Raw genomic sequence first — 22,421 nt, 5'->3', positions numbered from 1 at the left:
CATCTCCTTCCAAGCCGAAGGTACATTTATAATTCGATATTGTCTCTATTTCTCTATGATGATCTAATAAAGTTGAATGGATGATGTCATATGATTATTCATGCTATCTTTCATGTTTCATATGCTTCGTCTTTCATTAATGTATACTGTGATAATGAAGGTTCGTCCTTCATGACCTTCGTCCGAAGATCGTTATATCCTAGGGGAAATAATACTTCGGAGGACGAAGGACATTAACGATTAACATTTTTCTATGTTGCCTTGTTCTTAACTCTTAGTGTTTGAGAACAAGTCCCCAACACTTTGATTTGATATCAAGAGGGGCAAATTATCCATAATCCAAACTTTGGCACATATAAGTTAAATGATACACTTTGTGGATATCAAAAATTTTCAATTGATGCATCATTTACTATGGAGTTATATAAAAGCTATGTGTCGTGCTTAAATAAACATTTTAAGCCATGTAGGTTTGCTTAAGTATATGAATTAAGAACAAGCACTCCTACCATATGATTTACCTAGTATGCATGATTTTAAACAAAAGTACATAACAAATGTAATACTAGGCAAGGAAGGTAAACTAGATAAAAGATAAATAGATACGCATATCTAAAAACGAAGAATAAAGCTAGTTACCTCAGTCATGGGTGGGAAATTTGGGTCCAAAGTTTTCACTAACCCACTTGGCAATAAACTTGATCTAGTATGATGTACCCCATGATATACATCCCAACTTTGCCAAGTCTCCAAATTTCCCGAGGACCTTCGGTCCACTCACTTCCCTTTCGGGATCCAAACCTTCTTGGTGCTTTTCATGGTTGAAATTATCTCCTTTGGCACCCAGATGCGTTTGGCCTCCTTTCCTTTGTTGGCTTGCTTGTTGGCCTTGATTGCTATCACCTTTCCATTCTTCTTCTTTTTGATTAAGTATGGTGTAGCAGTCTTTTTACCCACCTTTTTGATGTAGGTGTTGGAGATTTTGCCGTCTGCCCGTTGCCGTCTGCCCGTTGAACACACCGGACAGTCCGGTGCACACCGGACAGTCCGGTGCTACAGCCAGAGAGCGCCTGTCTGCGGCCTCTCTGCGCAGACTGTCCGGTGCCGCACCGGACAGTCCGGTGCCGCACCGGACAGTCCGGTGCACACCGGACACCAATGTCCGGTGCGCCACCAGGCGCTGGCTGACAGCCCTTATCTTGGATTTCTTCGCTGATTTCTTCGGGCTTCTTTGTTCTTGAGTATTGGACTCCTATGCATCTTTTTATGTCTTCTTTTGAGGTGTTGCATCCTCATTGCCTTGGTCCAATTCTCTTTGCATCCTGTGAACTACAAACACAAACACTAGAAAACTTATTAGTTCACGAATTGTGTTGTTCATCAAACACCAAAACTCAATTAGACAAAAGGCTCGGGGTCCATTTTCCTTACAGTATGCAAGCCTCACTCGCTATTTATAAAAGAAGTAGGCTTCGGAGACAAGCCATCCACTTGTTGTGCAGAGGAAGCAAGTCGATGGCTTCTCGAAGAAGAGTTGTGGCTTACGGTGGAAGCTTGTCAATTTGAAAACATATTTTCGTACCGATAAAATACTATGCGACGTTTTATCGACAACAATCACACACAACATAACATCCAATGGTAATTAATGTTGATGATTCGAATTTATTAATTAAAAAATTAATAAATACACATTTTTGCACATCATTTGTATAGCGTGAATTGGGGAAAAAAACAAAAAAACAGAAAAAGAAATAGAAAAAGGGAATCTGTTAACACTGTAGCTACAGGGGACCGAATTTAGAGGACGCTGTTGGAGACTGGGAAAATATAGAGGACAGAATCTTTTATAGTGTTCTGTAAAGGATAGAGAATATTCTTTTAGAGAATGGAATTTAGGGAACGCTGCCGGAGGGAGACAGCCTTACTCCTTCCCATATACATACATGCGTGCGTGCACGGGTACCGTGTGTAGTGTCCTTTCCTGTCATTATATACTCCAGTAGTATGCGGTAAATTGCGAGGGCAAAAGTGCTACTCCAAAAAGAAGGAAATCAATGCAGTCGATCGAGTCTGTGATCCTGTGGTTTATTACATTTGATTTGCAAGATCTTGCTAGTAGCCTAGTAGTACAGTACAGCGAAGCAAAGAGCAACGCAGGAAACTAATATACAAAAAATATTAGCATGAATGACCTGATATATACAACAGACGACCTGAATTTTATATAATAATAAAACAAAAAATAGGAGGAGAAGGAGAGAAAGATGGGGAAAAAACCATGCTGGATGGAAGGCATCCAGAGAGCTTAATTTGTGCGGTCTGTTCAATGTGCGTGATGTGTGCCGCGCTATATGCTGGTTGCTGCCTGTCATTTGTCAATACATACATATACATGCAGACAGACAGGAGACAGCTTATTATTTGTTTCACACTGCTCATACATACGCTAGTGCTGTGCATTGGCCTTTATGAATGAGTATGGCCGCGCGCGTTTATTATTGTGAGAGTGTAAGCACTATAATAATAAGGCGCGCATGATTAAAGCGTTGCAGCTAGATCGACAGAGCCCAGGAAGACAAAGAGGCAGCAGCTATAGCAGGCCGTACGTATTCTGTGGCCGTGGAGTTGGGAGGAGAGAGAAGCATCTTATTTGCAGACAAGTTAGTCGCACTACTGCATGCATACCATAGGTAGTGCCGAGAAGATTCCCGTGTAATGTTAGATTCTTGTTTTTCTCTAGAGCTAGCCTAGCTGAGGTGACAACGAACGATAACGTACGTGTATTAATTTTAATAGATGCTTGTAGGAGGACTGTCGAGTAAAACTGCATTTACACAGGCAGCTGGTGTGTATCATTCACATTCATCAGCGTGCGTGCATTCGTCAGTCAGGGCCTGCCGCGCGCATCGATCGATCTGATATCTGCCATCAGGGTTTCGACACATGCCATAACTAACAAGCTAGCCATCATGATGGATCATCAGTTCTAGTTGATCGGCGGCGAGCTTGAGTAGAGTACCGTAGTGGAGCACCAGAGCCCGTCGCAGCTGCAGCTCCAGCTCCATGGGATCTCTGATGGATCCTCTTCACCTGCATGCAGTTACCTTTGAGCGGCAAGGAGTTACTAGCTAATAAGCAATCATGCATGCATGGGAATCTCTGCTCAACGACGATGCCACATATATGCCATTGGTTGCATTGCATCCCACTCCCACTGTTGCGAGCTTTTCATGATGACATGCATCAGTTGGTGCTTTGCGTTAGCGCCAAGGACGTCGTCGGGTGCTGGGTCACGGGCCTCATATGGCTGGCTCCACGCGCCTAGCGGAATAGATCGAAAGTCACGTGTTAGTGTTGACGAGTAGAATTGCCCAAACCGGCCGGGCTCTCCTTCTTCAGCGCCGGCAACACACTTTGACGGGATTAAAATACAGCATATGGGTTGCCGTTTACTTTAGGAGCAGAGCGGCTGAGGGAGTATAATAATACCATACAATGCTACCCACTGGAAGAGACAAGAGCTAGCGGGGGGAGGATACGTAGAGACGAGAGCCAGCTTTTTTTGGCCTCGCCGCTTGTTGGGCCCTTTCCGAGCGGCGAGCTGAAGCGAGATTAGAACAGTGAAGTCTGGAACGAAAGCGATGAGACGGCGACGCACGGAGCAGTACGTTTTTACCCACGCCGCGCGCTAGAGGCCCGCCATGCCCGTCCAGCTCACTCGGACCCGTGCCTCCAGTACACTACACTGTGGAGACGAGACGACAGACGGGGCGGCGACGAGGAGACGGACGGGTTGCCCCGGAGGACGTACGAAGCTTCGTTGGACTTGGACCACCAGCTGGACGACGCCCGGCGGGCCCCAAACTGGCAGACGGTGCTGTGGGAATTCCGTGAACCATTCGCGGCTGCTTGCGCTCGGCTTGGCCCAGTGTCAACTCTGCGCTGGATTGTTTGGAGGGAGGGAGGGAGGGAGAATAGTACGTGCCTGTTTGTCGACCACGGTTTTCATCGGGATTCGGGAGGAAGAGAACGGTTGGGTCCCGAGGAAAAAAAACACCGGTTGTTGTTGTTGCAACGCCAATGAGCAAATCCGCTGCCTTTTTTCCCCTCTCTGTCTCTCCGCGAAAGCGAGCTTTGGTGGGCAGCAAGCGGCTCATGAACGGCGTACAGTACAAGCGCGTGCAATGCAGTTCACCCGTCAGCATGCCATGATCCATCAGCTTGTTGCTGCAGCTAGTTTGCACTTGACTTTGGTCTTGGCTCTCAGTTATCCGCACGCGTCGTCCGCCCTGCGAATTATCGGGGTTGTTTTTGTTGACGGCGAGTCCAGGTCCAGGTCCAGACTTGCAGAGCAAGCTGGCGAAAACAAAACAAAAAAAATCTTCGGATGACAGGGAGGCCACCACCGCCCCTGGTCTGGATCTTTTGGTCTGCAGCACCTGTTTGCTGGCCGCCCGGAGGGAGCGGTGTTTTCTTCCGCATTTCCGGCCGGCTAAAAAGCGCTCATTTATTTATTTATTACGAGACGACGATGGTGGTTGGTTGCCGAGTGAAACGAACAGTGCTGTTTGCTGTTGCTCCACCACAGGCGACGCGAGACCGAGCCAAAAAAAAAAAAACAGAGAGAGAAACCCCAGCGAAACGAGCCCAAACGGGCGCTCCAGCAGCCCACATACTTCCGGAGCCCGAGGGAGAGCGACCGACCGGTCCCTTCCAGGCTAAGGTTTCCCCTTTCCCTCCTCCGTCGCCTTCTCTCTCCAGTCCCAAGCTACAGAACGGAACGAAGTAGCACCCCCAAGCCCCAAAAGCAGCGGACACACAACCAGAAAAACATGCCCGAGGCTGTAGCAAAAGCACACATCGTCCCTCCACCGCCTTCCCCAAGCTAGCTAATCTACCAGAGACTACCAGCGTATACCCCCCACCCCCCCCTCGCGGCAGTTCGCCGCTCCATGGGTGCGGCGCGTCCGCGGCGCTGGAAGCTCCCGTTCCACCGCACCACCAGCGCGCCGTGCTCGCCCTCGTCCAGGTCGTCGGCGCCGCCACCGGGCCCCGCCTCGCCCGCGCGCTCCGAGGCTTGGGTGGCCCAGCCGGTGCCCGAGGCGTTCCTGTGCCCGATCTCCGGCGCGCTCATGGCCGACCCCGTCATACTGCCGTCGGGGAACACCTACGAGCGGGCCTGCCTCCAGGCCTGCGCTGAGCTCGCGTTCCTGCCTCCGGGCGCCGAGGCCGGGGGCCTCCGCACCGTCATCCCTAACGCCGCGCTCAAGGCGGCCATCGGCACCTGGTGCGCGCGCTCTGGACGGGCGGGGCCGCCGCCGCCGCCGCTCTCTGCCGAGGCGGCGAGGCAGGCCGTGCTGCGCGCTATGCCTCCGGCGGCCGCCAGGACCACTGCCAGGCGCGTGGCGGCGGTGATGGCCGCGAGCACATCCAACTCGTCCACGTCGTCGTACGGGTCGGCCTCGGAGATCACCGCGGCGGAGGACGAGGCGGAGGCGGAGGCGCCGGCTGACCCGCTGGAGGACGACGTGGTGGGCAAGGTGATGCGCGCGGACGACGGCAGCGGCGGCGTGGTGGCCGCGGCGATGGGCGCGCTCCGTGAGGCGACGCGGGAGGGCGCGGAGCGGCGGCTGGCGCTGTGCACGCCGCGCCTCCTCGGCGCGCTGCGCCGCGTGCTGCTGCTCCCGCGCCACGCCGCCGCCCGGGTGGACGCGGCGGCCGCCCTGGTCAACCTGTCCCTGGAGCCCGGCAACAAGGTGCGCATCGTGCGCGCGGGGGCGGTGCCGGCGCTCGTCGAGGTGCTGCGGTCGGCCGCGTCGGCGCCCGAGGCGCGGGAGCACGCGGCGGGGGCGCTCTTCGGGCTTGCCATCCACGAGGACAACCGCGCCGCCATTGGCGTGCTGGGCGCGGTGCCGCCGCTCCTGGACCTGCTGGCGTCCCGCGCCCACCCGCCCCGCGCGCGCCGCGACGCCGGGATGGCGCTCTACCACCTCACCCTCGCCGCCGTCAACCAGTCCAAGGTCGCGCGCTTCCCCGGCGCGCCCAAGGCGCTGCTCGCCGTGGCCTCGGGCGCCGCCGACCCGGGCCCCGTCCGGAGGCTTGCGCTCATGGTGGCCTGCAACGTGGCAGCCTGCGCCGAGGGCCGCAACGCGCTCATGGACGCGGGAGCCGTGGCGTCCGTCTCCGCCATCCTCCTCTCCGACGGCGGCGCAGCGGCGGCGGCGGCGGGCCTGGAGGAGTGGTGCGTGTCGGCGATGTACGCGATGAGCCGTGGCAGCCTCCGGTTCCGCGGCCTGGCGCGCGCGGCCGGCGCGGACCGGGCGCTCCGGCGCGTGGTGGCCGACGAGGGCGGCGGCGTCCGGCGCGAGATGGCTCGGAAGACCCTCCGCGCCATGCGGGGCGACCTCGACAACGACGACGGCGGCACCGAGTATAACAACGACCTGACCGGCAGCAGCGCCGAGTGCGAGGACTGCGGCGGGAGCATCGTGTCGGACGGGCTCATGTCGTTCAGGCGCCGGCAGCGCGAGCTCGGCAACACCGCCGAGTTCTGAGCCCTTCTCCGGCGACCGATCCACGTCCATTGTGATGAATGTTTTGTACTATGTAAATTGCTTGGTTTAGGTGTTAGACATTTGTGCCGTGTCCGTGTGTGAGGAGCTGATGAAAAAAACGTCCATGGTTTTTGGAAGGAACGGTGGCAGATGCACCCTCGTGTCTCATCTCACCTGTGTGTGTGACTGTCAGTGGAGCTCCGTGCTGTGTGTTGGACCGCGGAACGGGATGGGTGAAAAAGCGTCCGGGTCGTGTGGCGGCCGGACAAGGCGGCGGGCGGAGTTGGGTGTTGCTTGCAAGTCAGAGCATGACTTTGTTCTTGTATCCGTACTCCCTCGCCGGCTCGCGCACCCTGATCTGGCAGCTCGTGTCCTTGACGACGGGCCACACCGCGACAGAGACGCACGCATGTGCCTCCGTCAGGAGAAAAGGAAACCATCTTTGTGCTCTGATCTACTACTCGCTCTAATCTTTTGGCGCCTACTGGCCCTACACTGTCAATCACTCATCTCCAATCACTAATGTTGCTTAGACGAGAGGAGAGGCACATCATGCTCTCTTCGTGCGGATCATAGCAAGTCACATCCGTGACTGACTTCTTCATCCAACCTAGAGATGTCAATGGGGACCCGATACCCGCCAACCCGTGGGGAATTCCCCTATTAGGGTACGGGTATGGGACAAAAATTGTCCCCATGGGTATGGATATGGGACAAAATCTCCACTCATTGGGTAAACGGGTATGGGTTTGGGAAGCAATAATCCGAACCCGATTACCCATGGGTATTTCATACGTATACACCTGTCGTGTTTGTATGAATGAGTTAAGGTCGAGCCGGCCACCAAGCCCAGCACGGCAGCGCACCAGGCCCCAGGTCCTAGCCCAACAAGGCAACACGACAAGGCAACTAGCAGACTAGCAAAAAACAAAACCCTAAAATAACCAGCCATATGCTATGCCCTGCCCAGACGACGGTGACGACCATGGATTCTCAGGCGCCAACGAACTCAGATGGTGACCAATGAAGGTGAGCAAACTCCATTTCTCCATTTCTTCTATCGGTCCTGAAGTACTTATTTTTTCTGATGGATGGATGAATGGATCATGGTTCATGGATGAGTGCTTGCCGATGTAGTGATGTCTGAAATCTAGATTGTTTGTGCTACATGTTAGTACCTAGTTATCCCTTAATTGGGGATGGGGACCCATTGGGGACCCGAAACCTGAATGGGGATGGGTATGGGATGAGTTTTGTACCCATGATGGGTATGGGGATGGGTATGGGGATGGATCAAACATGATGGAGATGGGTATGGGATGCTATAACCCGGTGGGGAATTCCCCATTGACATCTCTAATCCAACCTGTGCCGCTCCTGCTTCTCTGTCCTACCACGCAGCATTTCGGACAGATAATAAACCATTGGATGGAGAGGCTTGCTTCTTCCAGCTCGTCCAACCTTTCGCTCGTTCTTCCGGTTGCTTCAACTGTTCACCGCCGGTCCGAGACCGTCGTATTCAGCAACGAACAGAAAACTCTTTGTTGCAGAGAGGAATCTGAAAAGCGATACAATGACTCTTCTGGACCAGTCATGCAAACGTATGCAATGTCAACCCCGCTGGGTGGGGCTGCCATGTGAGCAGAGGGGGGGGGGGGGGGGGGGGGGGGGGGCGCTTGGAGGCGTGCCTGTCGAAAAAACTCAAACAAAAAAGGTCTAAACAAACAGAGTGGGGTGGGACGTGGGACCAATAAGCCTGTGCGTCACTGTATCAACAGTAGTAATAGTAGTAGAGCTGACCTATGCTAAGTTTCGGTCACTCTGCAACTTTCTCAGCATGCTAAAGTTGGGTAGCTCGTCCGTCGTCCATCGGCGTGAATGCGTTTTGCCTCTCGCATGGCATGGCAGGTGCTTCGTGATCGACCAACTTTTTTGCATTTTAGCCCTTTTGAGTTTTTTTTCAACAATTATATCTTTTGTAGTTTTATTTCAAAAAATACATTCTAACCTCGGCGTCGTCATCATGGTGCCGAGGTAACCCATAGTAGCACCGATATAATTGACACCAACTTTTCCTACGTGGTAGCCGATATGGCAAGTCTCAAGGGGTCGGCGACATAGATCTTGCACTACGCGGGGAAGACAACGGGAATTGGCACCAAGCCGCAAGCGCGCTGTTCTGTTCCTCCAATCCGGTCGTCGCCTGTCATTTGCCCTGAAACTGTCCATAATCATGGCGCATGCGGGTCATGCTGCCGCGGCTAGTAATGTGAGGAGTTAGTTGTGTCTGGTGATCGATCCGTCGGCCTCGGCACCACCGGAAGAGATTCCCAGCGACAGACAGGCAGACGCCGAGGCGCACGCTTGTTAACACTCCAAACTTTGTCTCTACACTTAGGTGTTGTTTGGTTCAAGAAATGTAACGCAAATGGTAATGGTAATGGTTTACGCTCGATTACTGGCGGTAACAAATTTGAATAAGCTGGTATCAAATTTTAGTATGGTATCTGATTACGGTTAGACTAAAATAAACATGATTTAACGTTATCAGTTATCGATTGCGTTACAAATATGTGAACCAAACGGCACCTTAGAGCATCTCCAAGAGACTAGCTAAATAGTTTGTCAAGCTAAATTTTAGCTACTCCGTATTTAATAGCATAATAGCTCTCCAACAGACTAGTTATTTAACTTGCTAAGATATCTGGCTCTCTAGATTAACTCTCTCACTAGCTAAATTTGGCTAGCAACTCTCGCTAGCCAAGCTATGAAGCTAACTTACATGTTAGAGAGTCTGTTGAAATGAGATGCTATATATAGAGTTTAATATTTATGGAGCGACAAATAAAAAGTCAAATAGAGAATCAAAAATAAAGAGTCTCTTGGAGATGCTCTTATTGAACAAAAAAAGTACCTGCTAAAATTAGTCAAAGTTATTCAAACAGTCTAGCTAATAATGTCGGCGTTTCGAGACCGGGGGGTCCCTGGGCCGACGAGTGAGAATGTCACCGCGTGCCCCAGTCCAGATGGGTCGACGCGAGGCCGAGCGCGAAGGGGGGAAGAAGGCGTGAGAGAGGTGGAAATCTCGCGGCCTTCGTGTTCGTCCCGCGTCCAGGTCGGGTGCGCTTGCAGTAGGGGGTTACAAGCGTTCCACGCGGGATGGAGCGAGCGGCCTCACGCGAGCGCCAGTCCCATCCTCTTCCCCGCGCGGGCCAACCCTCTGTAAGAGGGCCCTGGTCCTTCCTTTTATAGGCGTAAGGAGAGGATCCAGGTGTACAATGGGGGTGTAGCAGAGTGCTAACGTGTCTAGCGGAGGAGAGCTAGCGCCCTAAGTACATGCCATCGTGGCAGCCGGAGAGGTTTTGGCACCCGGTTCGTGTGGTGTCGTGGCCGTCGGAGGAGCGCTGAAGCCTGACGGAAGGACAACTGTCGGAGCTGTTGAGTCCTTGCTGATGTCCTCTTGCTTCCGTAAGGGGGCTGAGAGTCGCCGTCGTCATAGAGCGTGCGGGGCGCCATCATTGCTTGTCTGGCGGAGCGAGCCAGATGGGACGCCGGTCTTGTTTCCCGTAGCCTGAGTCGGCTTGGGGTAGGTAGGGTAATGATGGCGCCTCCTGTTGACGTGGCCGGTCCGCGCCCTAGGTTGGGCGATGTGGAGGCTCCTTCGAAGTCGAGGTCGAGTCTGTCTTCCGAGGACGAGGTCGAGTCCGATCCCCTGGGTCGGGCGAGGCGGAGACCGTCGGCGGAGGCCAGGGCTGAGTCCGAGCCCTGGGTCGGGCGGAGCGGAGTTCGTCGTCTTCCGGGGCTGAGCCCGAGTCCGAGCCCTGGGTCGGGCGGAGCGGAGTTCGCCATCTTCCGGGGCTGAGCCTGAGTTCGAGCCCTGGGTCGGGCGGAGCGGAGCTTCCTATGGTGCCTGAGGCCGGGCCTGACTGCCTGTCAGCCTCACTCTGTCAAGTGGCACAGCAGTCGGAGCGGCGCAGGCGGCGCTGTCCTTCTGTCAGGCCGGTCAGTGGAGCGGCGAAGTGACTGCGGTCACTTCGGCTCTGTCGACTGAAGGGCGCGCGTCAGGATAAAGGTGTCAGGCCACCTTTGCATTAAATGCCTCTGCGATTTGGTCGGTTGGCGTGGCGATTTGGCTAGGGTTGCTTCTTGGCGAAGACTGGGCCTCGGGCGAGCCGAAAGTATGTTCGTCGCTGGAGGGGGGCCTCGGGCGAGACGGAGATCCTCCGGGGTCGGCTGCCCTTGCCCGAGGCTAGGCTCGAGCGAGGCGTGATCGAGTCCCTTGAATGGACAGATCCCTGACTTAATCGCACTCATCAGGCCTTTGCAGCTTTGTGCTGATGGGGGTTACCAGCTGAGAATTAGGAGTCTTGAGGGTACCCCTAATTATGGTCCCCGACAGTAGCCCCCGAGCCTCGAAGGGAGTGTTAACACTCGCTTGGAGGCTTTTGTCGCACTTTTTTGCAAGGGGACCAGCCTTTCTCGGTTGCGTTTTGTTCCGGTGGGTGCGCGCGAGCGCACCCGCCGGGTGTAGCCCCCGAGGCCTCGGAGGAGTGGTTTGACTCCTCCGAGGTCTTAATGCCTCGCGCAATGCTTCGACTGGTCTGGTCATTCCCTCATGTGAGCTGGCCGTAGCCCGGGTGCACGGTCGGGTCCCAAGTTCTCGGGCTGGTATGTTGACGCTGTCAACGGTTTGGCCGGAGCCGGGTTTGTGAGAGCAGCCCCCGAGCCTCTACACAGGGCAAGAGGACGGTCTGGGACATACTCGACTTTTTTACATACGCCCCTGTGTCGCCTTTCCGCAAGGAGGAGGGGGGGAAAGCACCATGTTGCCCTCGGAGGGCGCCGAACATGGTGTCTCCGGTGAGCTACTGGCGGGTAATCCGAGCGGACGTCCGTGCCCCATTTGTTAGGGGTCGGCTAGAGGCCCAGAGGCGCGCCCAAAAGTACCTGCGGGTGATCTGCCGGACCCGGTCCCCTGTCGACGGGGTCCGAGGGCTCGATGCCTCCCTCTGATGGGATTCCGTTACAAGATCGTTCCCGCTGGTCTCGGAAATGTCCTAGGGTACCTCGGGAGCGTAGCCTGAGCCTTGGTTATGTATCGAACGTACCCATGGTCATCCCTCGCTCTGTGTCTGAGGCGGCTGTGAACCCTTCGAGGGCCAGCCTTCGAACCCCTGATCAGTAGTGGGCGCAGAGCCCGAGTGGCCTGAGGCGGCCGTTGAACCCTTCCGAGGGGCCGGCCTTCGAACCTCTGACCAGTAGTGGGTGTGGAGCCCACGCGCTCTGAGGCGGCTGTTAAACCCCTCCGAGGGGCCAGCCTTCGAACCTCTGATCAGTAGGGAGGCTCAGAGCTTGTTTCCTTCACGGAGAAGGATCCTTTTCGGGGTATCCCCCTTTCCCGGTCCCTGTTGTAAGAGAGAGAAACAGGAGAAGGAAAAGGATACGAAATTGAATGACGCGGCGTACCTTTTTTGACGTGGTCATTATGGCGGAGGCGAAGCGTCGCTCGCTTCCCCTGCCAGAGGCGCTGCTTGTCCCGCCGCGGAGTTAATGCGACAGGGCGAGTGGTTCGCGGGGCAGCCGTTGCGCGTGCGTGAGCCGTTTGAGGAACGGAACACGGGCGCGCCGTCTTCACGCCGTGAGAGAGGGTTCTCTCACTGCCCCAGGATGGGACGTAAGCCTGGCTGACGACGTGACTGCTGCTCCCGCCCGCCTGCCATCGCCATTACTGTAGGCCCATTTTTGGCCGCATTGACCGTCGCGCCAGGCTGGCGCTGCTGGGTCGCACGCTGGGTCGCCTCGAGTCGCGGTACTAGTTTCGCAGTCGAGGAGGCGCGATAGTGGTGCGAGTGGCGGTGCAGTTGCTTGCACGTAGCGACCGGCGCGCCGGTTGCATGACGCGTGGGCGTGTTGGAAGTCGGAGAAGTGGCCCACTTGGCGCGGTTGCATGCCGCCTGCATGGCTGCCCGCCCTTTCACCCGCTGGTCTGGGCGAAAGTGGAGGGACGCTTGTAACCGCTGGACGGTTGCATGCACCACGCGCGGCGGTTTGGCTTCTTCTGCCCTGGGCCAGCTTGCATGATGTGTGGGACCCTGCCCCCGCGCCGTAGGGGGAGGACCTTGGAGCGTGTTGGAGAAGACTCAGCCCACGACGGCTGGGGACGCAAGTAGGGAGAGTCGTCTTTAAAAGGAGGGTGACCCCCTTGAAAGGCGACCATGTCTTCATGCTCCCTTATGCATCGTGTCTTTCCACCTTCCGAGCCCCCGGATGGGGGACACCCGCAGTCCTTCCGCCTGGTCGTTGGAGGAACGCAACTCCGTGGGAGTTGGTACCTTTCAGCCATCGTTCGGCTTCAAGGATTTTCATCAGTCAGCCCGGCTGCATCCCCTCGCCGATGGTCACCCAAGACGGTGACCACCAGCCCCTGGGTGGGGAGAAGCAAGCCGGGCTGCGATCTTGGTCCCACCCTCAGCTTCAAGGATGTTCATCATCCTCGCTGGGGTGGAGGCCGGGCTGAGCCGGAGCTCTACCTCCGCGTGGGTTCGTGGGTCAGCCTCTCCCTCAGCGTTCGAGGGAGAGGGCGCTCACTGACCCTGCGAGAGGGGCGGACTTCGACAACGCGGGGCTGGTCGACGGCGGGCGTCGCCAGCTTCAGCGCGTTGCGCTCGCCGGCTCGGCTCCCGGCGCCCCCTCCTGCCGCAAGGGCGGTTATCGCGCCGCGCGCACGGGAGGACCGCCCAAGACGTCGCGCGCTGCCAGGGCGGCGTTCGTGTTCTGGGGCGGCCCTGCCTTTGCACCGGTACGGCGCCTCCGCGCGGAGGTCGGTGCCCCGCTCGTCTGGGAGGATCCGAGTGGGGATCTGCCGGTGGGCTGACGGCCCCTGTCGTCGGTGCCGAGGCAGAGGCGGCTCGAGAAGTCCCCGTCGCCGACGGGATCACCGCCACCATCCGCGCTTCGGGCCTCCGGCTCTTTGTACTTGTCCTCGCCCCTCGAGCGTCGGCGTGGGCGAGGACAGGGTTGCAGCGGCGTTCGCCCTGAGGCCATCGCTGCTGCAGTTCGGCCACCCGTAGAGGGGGTCGTTGTCGCTGCTGCTGGAGCGGGCGACGGTGAGCCGTCCGTCGGTCTTCTGTTGCTCCGCAGGCCCCCCAATCGTGTGGGGTTGTTCGTACCTGCGGAGGTGGAACCGGAGTTCCGTTTGTAATGGCACCTTGAATGCCAGTGTTTTTGTTCATTGTGGCTGTCGGGGCCTGAACATGTATGTATTTTTGGCATGGAGCCGTGTTTTTTCCTCATTTTCGAGCACTAAGACTTGCCTGTTGGTTGTCTGAACCGCTTCACCAAGCGTGAGTCGCCCCGTGCAAAGGTGACGAGTGAGGTATCCGTATCCCGGAGGCGTAGGAGTCCCTCGGCTCGGTCGGCCTTGCTGTCCGAGGCTTCTCTTGCTTAGTTAAAGGAACCCCTCGGCCGCTCTTCGATGAGCCGAAGCCAGGGGTAGCGGTGTCAGCACGGATAGAGGCAGAGTTGGCTTGAAAAGAAGACTTGGTCGGCCAGAGCCTGGCCGGGTCGTCCGTTAGCGGGACCGACGCCGGAGTTGATCTGCCGAGGCCTCGGGCCGGGCTGATGTCTTTGGGGGACAGCTGGCCGAGGCCTCGGGGTGATCAGCCGAGCCGCCTGCTCGAGCCGGATTTTTGGAGGAGACCTCGGCGGCGATGGCCCGGGCGTGATGATGAAGTCGTCCTTCAGAGTGGAGATCCTCGGACCACGTCGCCGTCCGAGGCTAGGCCGGACCTCGCCGAAGGTGTAGTTGACGCCGAGGGTGCTGCTGCTCCCTTCAACCGTCAAGATCCGAGCCTGCAGGATCGGATTATCTTGTAGCGTGTGTTTTCTACGGCCGTCGAGGCCCAAACACATCCTCGCCATGTTGTAAAGCTGCACTTCTTTTCCTCTCGTTTCGAGTATCTAGACTTTTCCGTCGGTAACAGAATTGTCTGTGCGAGCGAGAGTTGCTTTTCACGGGAGGTGATGAGTGAGGTATCCGTATCCCGGAGGCGTAGGAATCCCTCGGCTCGGTCGGCCTTGCCGCTTACGCGCACTCTTGCCCGTCCATAGGGTTCTATCACCGACGCAGTCGAGAAGGCTCGAAGAATCGCTTCGGCAGAGGAGCTTTCGAACGTGAAGACTTGTTCGGTCCGCGGAATCACTTATCCGAACGTGAGTTACTTATCGCAGAAGGTGATGAGTGAGGTATCCGTATCTCGGAGGTGTAGGAGTCCCTCGGCTCAGTCAGCCTTGGCTGCTTACGTGTACTCCGTCGTTTTCAGGATCCACTTTCGAAGTAGTCGAAAAGCACGAAAGACATTCTGGCAGAAAGGATCTTTTTTCGAGGAAAAAATTCGACGTAGAGGGGGTTCCCCCCTTTTAGCCCCCGAGGGAGGGTCGGGCTTTGCCGAGGCAAGGCTGACCCTTCCTTGATGACTAAACTTTGCGTGGGAGCGAGGTATATGAACAACTTGAAAACATCTTAAGGGTAGAAGCGACGTAGCTGTTGGATGTTCCAGGCGTTGCTGTAGACCTCGCCTTGACTGTTGGCCAGCTTGTACGTTCCGGGCTTCAAAACTTTTGTGATGACGAACGACCCTTCCCAGGGAGGCGTGAGCTTGTGCCGCCCTCGGGCGTCCTGTCGTAGCCGAAGCACCAGGTCGCCCGCCTGGAGGTCTCGGGACCCCTCGAGCGTGGTAGCGTCGCAGGGACTGCTGGTACCGCGTCGAGTGTAGTAAGGCCATGTCCCGAGCCTCTTCCAGCTGGTCCAGCGAGTCTTCTCGACTAGCTTGGTTGCTTTGGTCGGCATAGGCCCTCATCCTCGGGGAACCGTATTCTAAGTCTGTGGGCAAGATGGCCTCGGCCCCATAGACCAGAAAGAACGGCGTGAAGCCCGTGGCTCGGCTCGGCGTTGTCCTCAGGCTCCAGACCACCGAGGGGAGTTCCTTCATCCATCGCTTGCCGAACTTGTTGAGGTCGTTGTAGATCCGAGGCTTGAGCCCTTGTAGAATCATGCCGTTGGCACGCTCTACTTGCCCATTCGTCATGGGGTGAGCCACGGCTGCCCAGTCCACCTGGATGTGGTGATCCTTGCAGAAGTCTAGGAACTTTCTACCGGTGAACTGGGTGCCGTTGTCGGTGATGATGGAGTTCGGGACCCCAAAGCGATGGATGATGTTGGTGAAGAACGCCACCGCCTGTTCGGACCTGATGCTGTTTAGGGGCCGGACCTCGATCCACTTGGAGAATTTGTCGATGGCGACCAACAGGTGCGTGTAGCCCCCGGGTGCCTTCTGCAAGGGGCCGACGAGGTCCAGACCCCACACAGCGAAAGGCCAGGTGATGGGTATCGTCTGTAGAGCCTGAGCGGGCAGGTGGGTCTGCCTCGCGTAGAACTGACACCCTTCGCAGGTGCGGACAATTCTAGTGGCGTCGGCCACCACCGTCGGCCAGTAGAAACCTTGTCGGAAGGCGTTTCCGACGAGGGCTCGAGGTGCTGCGTGATGGCCGCAAGCCCCCGAGTGTATCTCTCGTAGGAGCTCCTAGCCTTCGGCAATGGAAATGCATCGCTGGAGGATGCCTGAGGGGCTACGGTGGTAGAGCTCCTTCCCATCTCCCAGCAAGACGAATGACTTGGCGCGTCGCGCCAACCGCCGAGCTTCGCCTCGGTCGAGGGGTAGCTCTCCTCGGTGGAGATATTGCAGGTACGGGGTCTGCCAGTTTCGATCAGGCGTGACCCCGCTTCGCTCCTCCTCGACGCGCAGTGCCTCACCCTCGGGGGCCGAGGGTACCTCGGGCTGAACCGAGGGTGCCTCGGGCCGAGCCGAGGGTGCCTCGGACTGAGCCGGGGGTTCCTCGGGCTGGGCCGAGGGTGCCTCGGGCTCGGGTGTGTCATCGATCTTGACGGAGGGTTGATGCAGGTCTCGAGAGAAGACGTCCGGGGGAACCGTTGTTCGCCCCGAGGCTATTTTAGCCAGCTCGTCCGCAGTCTCGTTGTAGCGTCGGGTGATGTGGTTGAGCTCGAGCCCGTAGAACTTGTCTTCCAGGCGTCGAACCTCATCGCAGTAGGCTTCCATCTTCGGGTCACGACAGTGGGAGTTCTTCATGACTTGGTCGATGACGAGCTGAGAGTCACCGCGAGCGTCGAGGCGTCGGACCCCTAGCTCGATGGCGATGCGCAACCTGTTGACTAGAGCCTCGTACTCAGCCACATTGTTGGACGCCGGGAAGTGGAGGCGTAGCACGCAGCGTAGATGCTTTTCGAGGGGCGAGATGAAGAGTAGGCCTGCGCCGGCCCCTGTCTTCATCAGCGACCCGTCGAAGAACATGGTCTAGAGTTTCGGCTGGATCGGAACTATTGGGAGCTGGGTGTCGACCCATTCAGCCACGAAGTCCGCCAAGACCTGGGACTTGATGGCCTTCCGAGGGGCGAACGAGATCGCTTCGCCCATGATTTCCACCGCCCACTTTGCGATTCTACCCGAGGCCTCTCGACACTGGATGATCTCCCCCAGGGGGAAGGATGACACCACAGTTACCGGATGAGACTCGAAGTAGTGTCGCAACTTCCGCCGCGTCAGGATCACCGCGTACAGCAGCTTCTGAATTTGTGGGTAGCGGATTTTGGTCTCGGACAGTACCTCGCTGATGAAGTAGACTGGCCTCTGTACGGGCAATGCATGCCCCTCTTCTCGTCTCTCAACCACAATCACGACGCTAACCACCTGAGTGGTCGCGGCGACGTAGATCAAGAGGGCTTCTCCGGCAGCGGGGGGCACCAAGATGGGCGCGTTCGTGAGGAGCGCCTTCAGGTTCCCGAGGGCTTCCTCGGCCTCGGGAGTCCAAGTGAAGCACTCGACCTTCCTTAAGAGGCGGTATAGAGGCAGGCCTCTTTCGCCGAGGCGTGAGATGAAGCGGCTTAGAGCCGCAAGGCATCCCATGACTCTCTGTACGCCTTTCAAGTCCTTGATGGGCCCCATGCTGGTGATGGCCGCGATCTTCTCTGGGTTGGCTTCGATGCCTCGCTCGGAGACGATGAACCCCAAGAGCATGCCTCGGGGTACGCGAAGACACACTTCTCGGGATTAAGCTTCACGCCTTTCGCCTTGAGACATCGGAATGTCACTTCAAGGTCGGAAAGGAGGTCGTAGGATTTCCTCGTCTTGACTACGATGTCATCGACGTAGGCCACGACCGTCCGGCCAATGTGTTCGCCGAACACATGGTTCATGCACCGCTGGTACGTCGCGCCCGCATTCCTCAAGCCGAACGGCATGGTGACGTAGCAGTACATGCCGAAGGGCGTGATGAAAGAAGTCGCGAGCTGGTCGGACTCTTTCATCCTGATTTGGTGATACCCTGAGTAGGCATCGAGGAAAGACAGGGTTTCGCACCCAGCAGTGGAATCCACGATTTGATCGATGCGAGGCAGAGGGTAGGGAACCTTCGGACATGCTTTGTTTAGACCAGTGTAGTCTACACACATCCGCCATTTCCCTCCTTTCTTTCTCACAACCACAGGGTTGGCAAGCCATTCGGGATGGAATACCTCTTTGATGAACCCTGCCGCCATTAGCTTGTGGATCTCCTCGCCTATGGCTCTGCGCTTTTCCTCGTCGAATCGGCGCAGAGGCTGCTTCACGGGTCGGGCTCCAGCTCGGATATCCAGCGAGTGCTCGGCGACATCCCTCGGTATGCCGGGCATGTCCGAGGGACTCCACGCGAAAACGTCGGCGTTCGCGCGGAGAAAGTCGACTAGCACAACTTCCTATTTGGGATCGAGCTCGGAGCCGATCCGGATCTGCTTGGAGGCGTCGCTGCTAGGGTCGAGGGGTACGAACTTGATCGTCTCCGCTGGCTCGAAGTTGCCAGCATGACGCTTGACGTCTGGCACCTCCTTAGAGAGGCTCTCAAGGTCGGCGATGAGGGCCTCGGATTCGGCGAGGGCCTCGGCGTACTCCACGCACTCCACGTCGCATTCGAACGCGTGTTTGTACGTGGGGCCGATGGTGATGACCCCGTTGGGGCCCGGCATCTTGAGCTTGAGGTAGGTGTAGTTGGGGACGACCATGAACTTCGCGTAGCATGGCCTCCCCAGCACCGCATGGTAGGTTCCTCGGAACCCGACCACCTCGAACGTGAGGGTCTCCCTTCGGAAGTTGGAGGGCGTTCCGAAGTAGACGGGAAGGTCGAGTCGTCCGAGGGGCTGGACGCGCTTCCCGGGGATGATCCCGTGGAAAGGCGCAGCGCCTGCCCGGACCGAGGATAGATCAACACGCAGGAGCCCGAGGGTCTCGGCGTAGATGATGTTGAGGCTGCTGCCTCCGTCCATGAGGACCTTGGTGAGCCTGACGTCGCCGATGACGGGGTCGACGACGAGCGGGTATTTCCCCGGGCTCGGCACGTGGTCGGGGTGGTCGGCTTGGTCGAAGGTGATGGGCTTATCGGACCAGTCTAGGTAGACTGGCGCCGCCACCTTCACCGAACAGACCTCCCGACGCTCCTGCTTGCAGTGCTGAGCCGAGGCGTTCGCCGCTTGCCCACCGTAGATCATGAAGCAGTCGCGGACCTCGGGGAACTCTCCTGCCTGGTGATCTTCCTTCTTGTCGTCGTCGCGAGCCCTGCCACCCTCTGCGGGTAGCCCGGCCCTGTGGAAGTGGTGCCGAAGCATGGCGCACTCCTCAAGGGTGTGCTTGACGGGCCCCTGATGATAGAGGCACGACTCCTTGAGCATCTTGTCGAAGAGGTTGGCACCTCCGGGGGGTTTTCGAGGGTTCTTGTACTCGGCGGCGGCGACAAGGTCCGCGTCGGCGGCGTCGCGTTTCGCTTGCGACTTCTTCTTGCCCTTCTTCTTGGCGCCGCGCTGAGTTGACGCCTCGGGGACGTCTTCCGGTGGGCGGCCCTGGGCTGCTTGTCCTTCCGGAAGATAGCCTCAACCGCCTCCTGGCCAGAGGCGAACTTGGTGGCGATGTCCATCAGCTCGCTCGCCCTGGTGGGGGTCTTTCGACCCAGCTTGCTGACCAGGTCGCGACAAGTGGTGCCGGCGAGGAACACGCCGATGACATCTGAATCAGTGATGTTGGGCAGCTCGGTGCGCTGCTTCGAGAATCGCCGGATGTAGTCCCGGAGAGACTCTCCCGGCTGCTGTCGGCAGCTTCGGAGGTCCCAGGAGTTTCCAGGGCGCACGTACGTGCCCTGGAAATTGCCGGCAAAGGCTTGGACCAGGTCGTCCCAGTTGGAGATCTGCCCCGGAGGCAGGTGCTCCAACCAAGCGCGAGCGGTGTCGGAGAGAAACAGGGGGAGGTTGCGGATGATGAGGTTGTCGTCGTCCGTTCCACCCAGTTGGCAGGCCAGCCGGTAGTCTGCAAGCCACAGTCCCAATCTCGTCTCCCCCGAGTACTTTGTGATAGTAGTCGGGGGTCGGAACCGGGTCGGGAACGGCGCCCGTCGTATGGCGCGGCTGAAAGCCTGCAGACCGGGTGGTTCGGGCGAGGGACTCCGATCCTCCCCACTGTCGTAGCGTCCCCCACGCCTGGGGTGGTAGCCTCGGCGCACCCTATTGTCGAGGTGGGCCCGACGGTCGTGGTGATGGTGCTCGTTGCCGAGGCGACCCGGGGCCGCAGGCGCTGTGTTCCGCGTGCGCCCGGTGTGGACCGAGGCGTCCCGCATGAATCGGGAAGTCGCGGCGCGATGTTCCGAGGGGTACCCCTGCCTTCAGGAGGCGGAGCTCTCGGCCCGTCGGACCGCGGTGCCCTCCAGAAGATTCTTGAGCTCTCCCTGGATTCGCCGCCCCTCGGTGGTTGATGGCTCTGGCATCGCGCGGAGAAGCATTGCTGCGGCAGCCAGGTTCTGGCCGACCCCACTGGAAGCGGGTGGCGGCCTCACCCTGACATCGTCGGCGATGCGGTGCTGGATACCCTGGGGTAGATGGCGCACTTCTCCGGCCGGAGGTTGGCCCGCCCATTCCTGCCCGACGTCCCGGCGGATCGGCTCAAGCGCTCCTGCTCCCTCGTCGAGCCTGGCCGGCACCCCGCGGATTTGCTCGAGCTGTGGGTCATGGCCCCCCGCCGGAACGGGGACCACAGCTAGCTCCCGTAGGATGTCAACATGAGGCACAGGCCTAGGGAGATCACCATTCTCCGGCATACCGAGATGGTTGCCTTCGGAGGGACCCCCTAGATCGACGTGGAAGCATTCACGACTTGGGCCGCAGTCCTCGTCGCCGAGGCTGCGGCTACCGTCGGAACAGTCGGAAAGGCAGTAGTCGCATGCGGTCATGAAGTCCCGCATGCCACTGGGGTTGCCAAGTCCAGAGAAATCCCAACAGAAGTTGGGCTCGTCATCTTCCTCGGACCCCGAGGGCCCGTAGGTCGAGACGTCCGCGAGCCGGTCCCAGGGTGACCGCATACAAAACCCCAGAGGGTTTGGACTCGCCTCTACGAGAGAGTCCGCCAAAGCGAAGCCGCTTGGCGGGTCGAGGCTGAATCCGAAGGGCGTGAGATGGGAACTGGTGGGTACCTCTTGGTCGACGGGCGGTGACGAAGTCACGTCAGGGACTGACTGCACCGTCGTCTCAGGTACGAGGGTGACGCCCAGCAAGCTTTTCGCGAGCGTGCTGGCGTCGTCCGTTTGCTTGGAATTGGTGTGTTGCGGGGAGACGACGCTCGTCTTCGTCTCAAATGCGAGGTCGATGCCCGCCGCGCCCCCCGTTGGGGCGCCGGCGCCGTCGACTCGCTCGACAGCCGACGAGGTGCCGCCTCCTGCTTGGCCTTGGTTTCCCCGCCTCCTCCTTCGTCGGCGGGGGAGAGGGCGGGGTGAGCTCGAATGTCGCTCTTCCACCACGCGGGGAAGACGTCGCCGATTCCACCGCCGACGGGCGGGCTGTCGGCCGCCATTGTTGCTGTCGCACGGCGGGGGAAGGAGTATCATGTCGTAGCTGCCGTCGAGGGACATGAACTCAAGACTCCCGAAACGGAGCACCATCCCGGGCTGGAAAGGTTGTTGGAGACTGCCCATCTGGAGCTTGACGGGAAGCTGTTCGTCAACACGCAGCAGGCCCCTACCTGGCGCGCCAACTGTCAGCGTTTCGAGACCGGGGGGTCCCTGGGCCGACGAGTGAGAATGTCGCCGTGTGCCCCAGCCCAGATGGGTCGGCGCGAGGCCGAGCACGAAGGGGGGAAGAAGGCGTGAGAGAGGTGGAAATCCCGCGGCCTTCGTGTTCGTCCCGCGCCCAGGTCGGGTGCGCTTGCAGTAGGGGGTTACAAGCGTTCCACGCGGGAGGGAGCGAGCGGTCTCACGCGAGCGCCAGTCCCGTCCTCTTCCCCGCGCGGGCCAACCCTCTGTAAGAGGGTCCTAGTCCTTCCTTTTATAGGCGTAAGGAGAGGATCCAGGTGTACAATGGGGGTGTAGCAGAGTGCTAACGTGTCTAGCGGAGGAGAGCTAGCGCCCTAAGTACATGCCATCGTGGCAGCCGGAGAGGTTTTGGCACCCGGTTCGTGTGGTGTGTGGCCGTCGGAGGAGCGCTGAAGCCTGGCGGAAGGACAGCTGTCGGAGCTGTTGAGTCCTTGCTGACGTCCTCTTGCTTCCGTAAGGGGGCTGAGAGCCGCCGTCGTCATAGAGCGTGCGGGGCGTCATCATTGCTTGTCTGGCGGAGCGAGCCAGATGGGACGCCGGTCTTGTTTCCCGTAGCCTGAGTCGGCTTGGGGTAGGGTAATGATGGCGCCTCCTGTTGACGTGGCCGGTCCGCGCCCTAGGTTGGGCGATGTGGAGGCTCCTCCGAAGTCGAGGTCGAGTCTGTCTTCCGAGGCCGAGGTCGAGTCCGAGCCC

At 58.2% G+C, this 22,421-nt stretch overlaps 1 protein-coding gene across 1 annotated transcript; it reads left to right on the top strand.

The window, feature by feature from the left end:
• Nucleotides 1-4,822: 4,822 nt before the first annotated feature.
• On the top strand, nt 4,823-6,692 carry LOC100281122 (uncharacterized). Its single transcript, NM_001154041.2, has one exon. It carries the CDS (start codon nt 4,956-4,958, stop codon nt 6,555-6,557), a length of 1,602 nt encoding a protein of 533 aa, NP_001147513.2. The 5' UTR covers nt 4,823-4,955; the 3' UTR covers nt 6,558-6,692.
• The last annotated feature ends 15,729 nt before the right edge of the window (nt 6,693-22,421 follow it).

Source organism: Zea mays, chromosome 2 (genome assembly GCF_902167145.1).
Source record: "Zea mays cultivar B73 chromosome 2, Zm-B73-REFERENCE-NAM-5.0, whole genome shotgun sequence".
Taxonomy (NCBI): Eukaryota; Viridiplantae; Streptophyta; class Magnoliopsida; order Poales; family Poaceae; genus Zea; species Zea mays.
Note: the sequence above shows the minus strand (reverse complement) of the source record. Positions and strands in the feature narration are given on the sequence as shown.

Bases quoted from the DNA above. Each gene is read 5' to 3' on its own strand.
- LOC100281122 (NM_001154041.2), top strand. From the start codon at position 4,956: ATGGGTGCGGCGCGTCCGCGGCGCTGGAAGCTCCCGTTCCACCGCACC.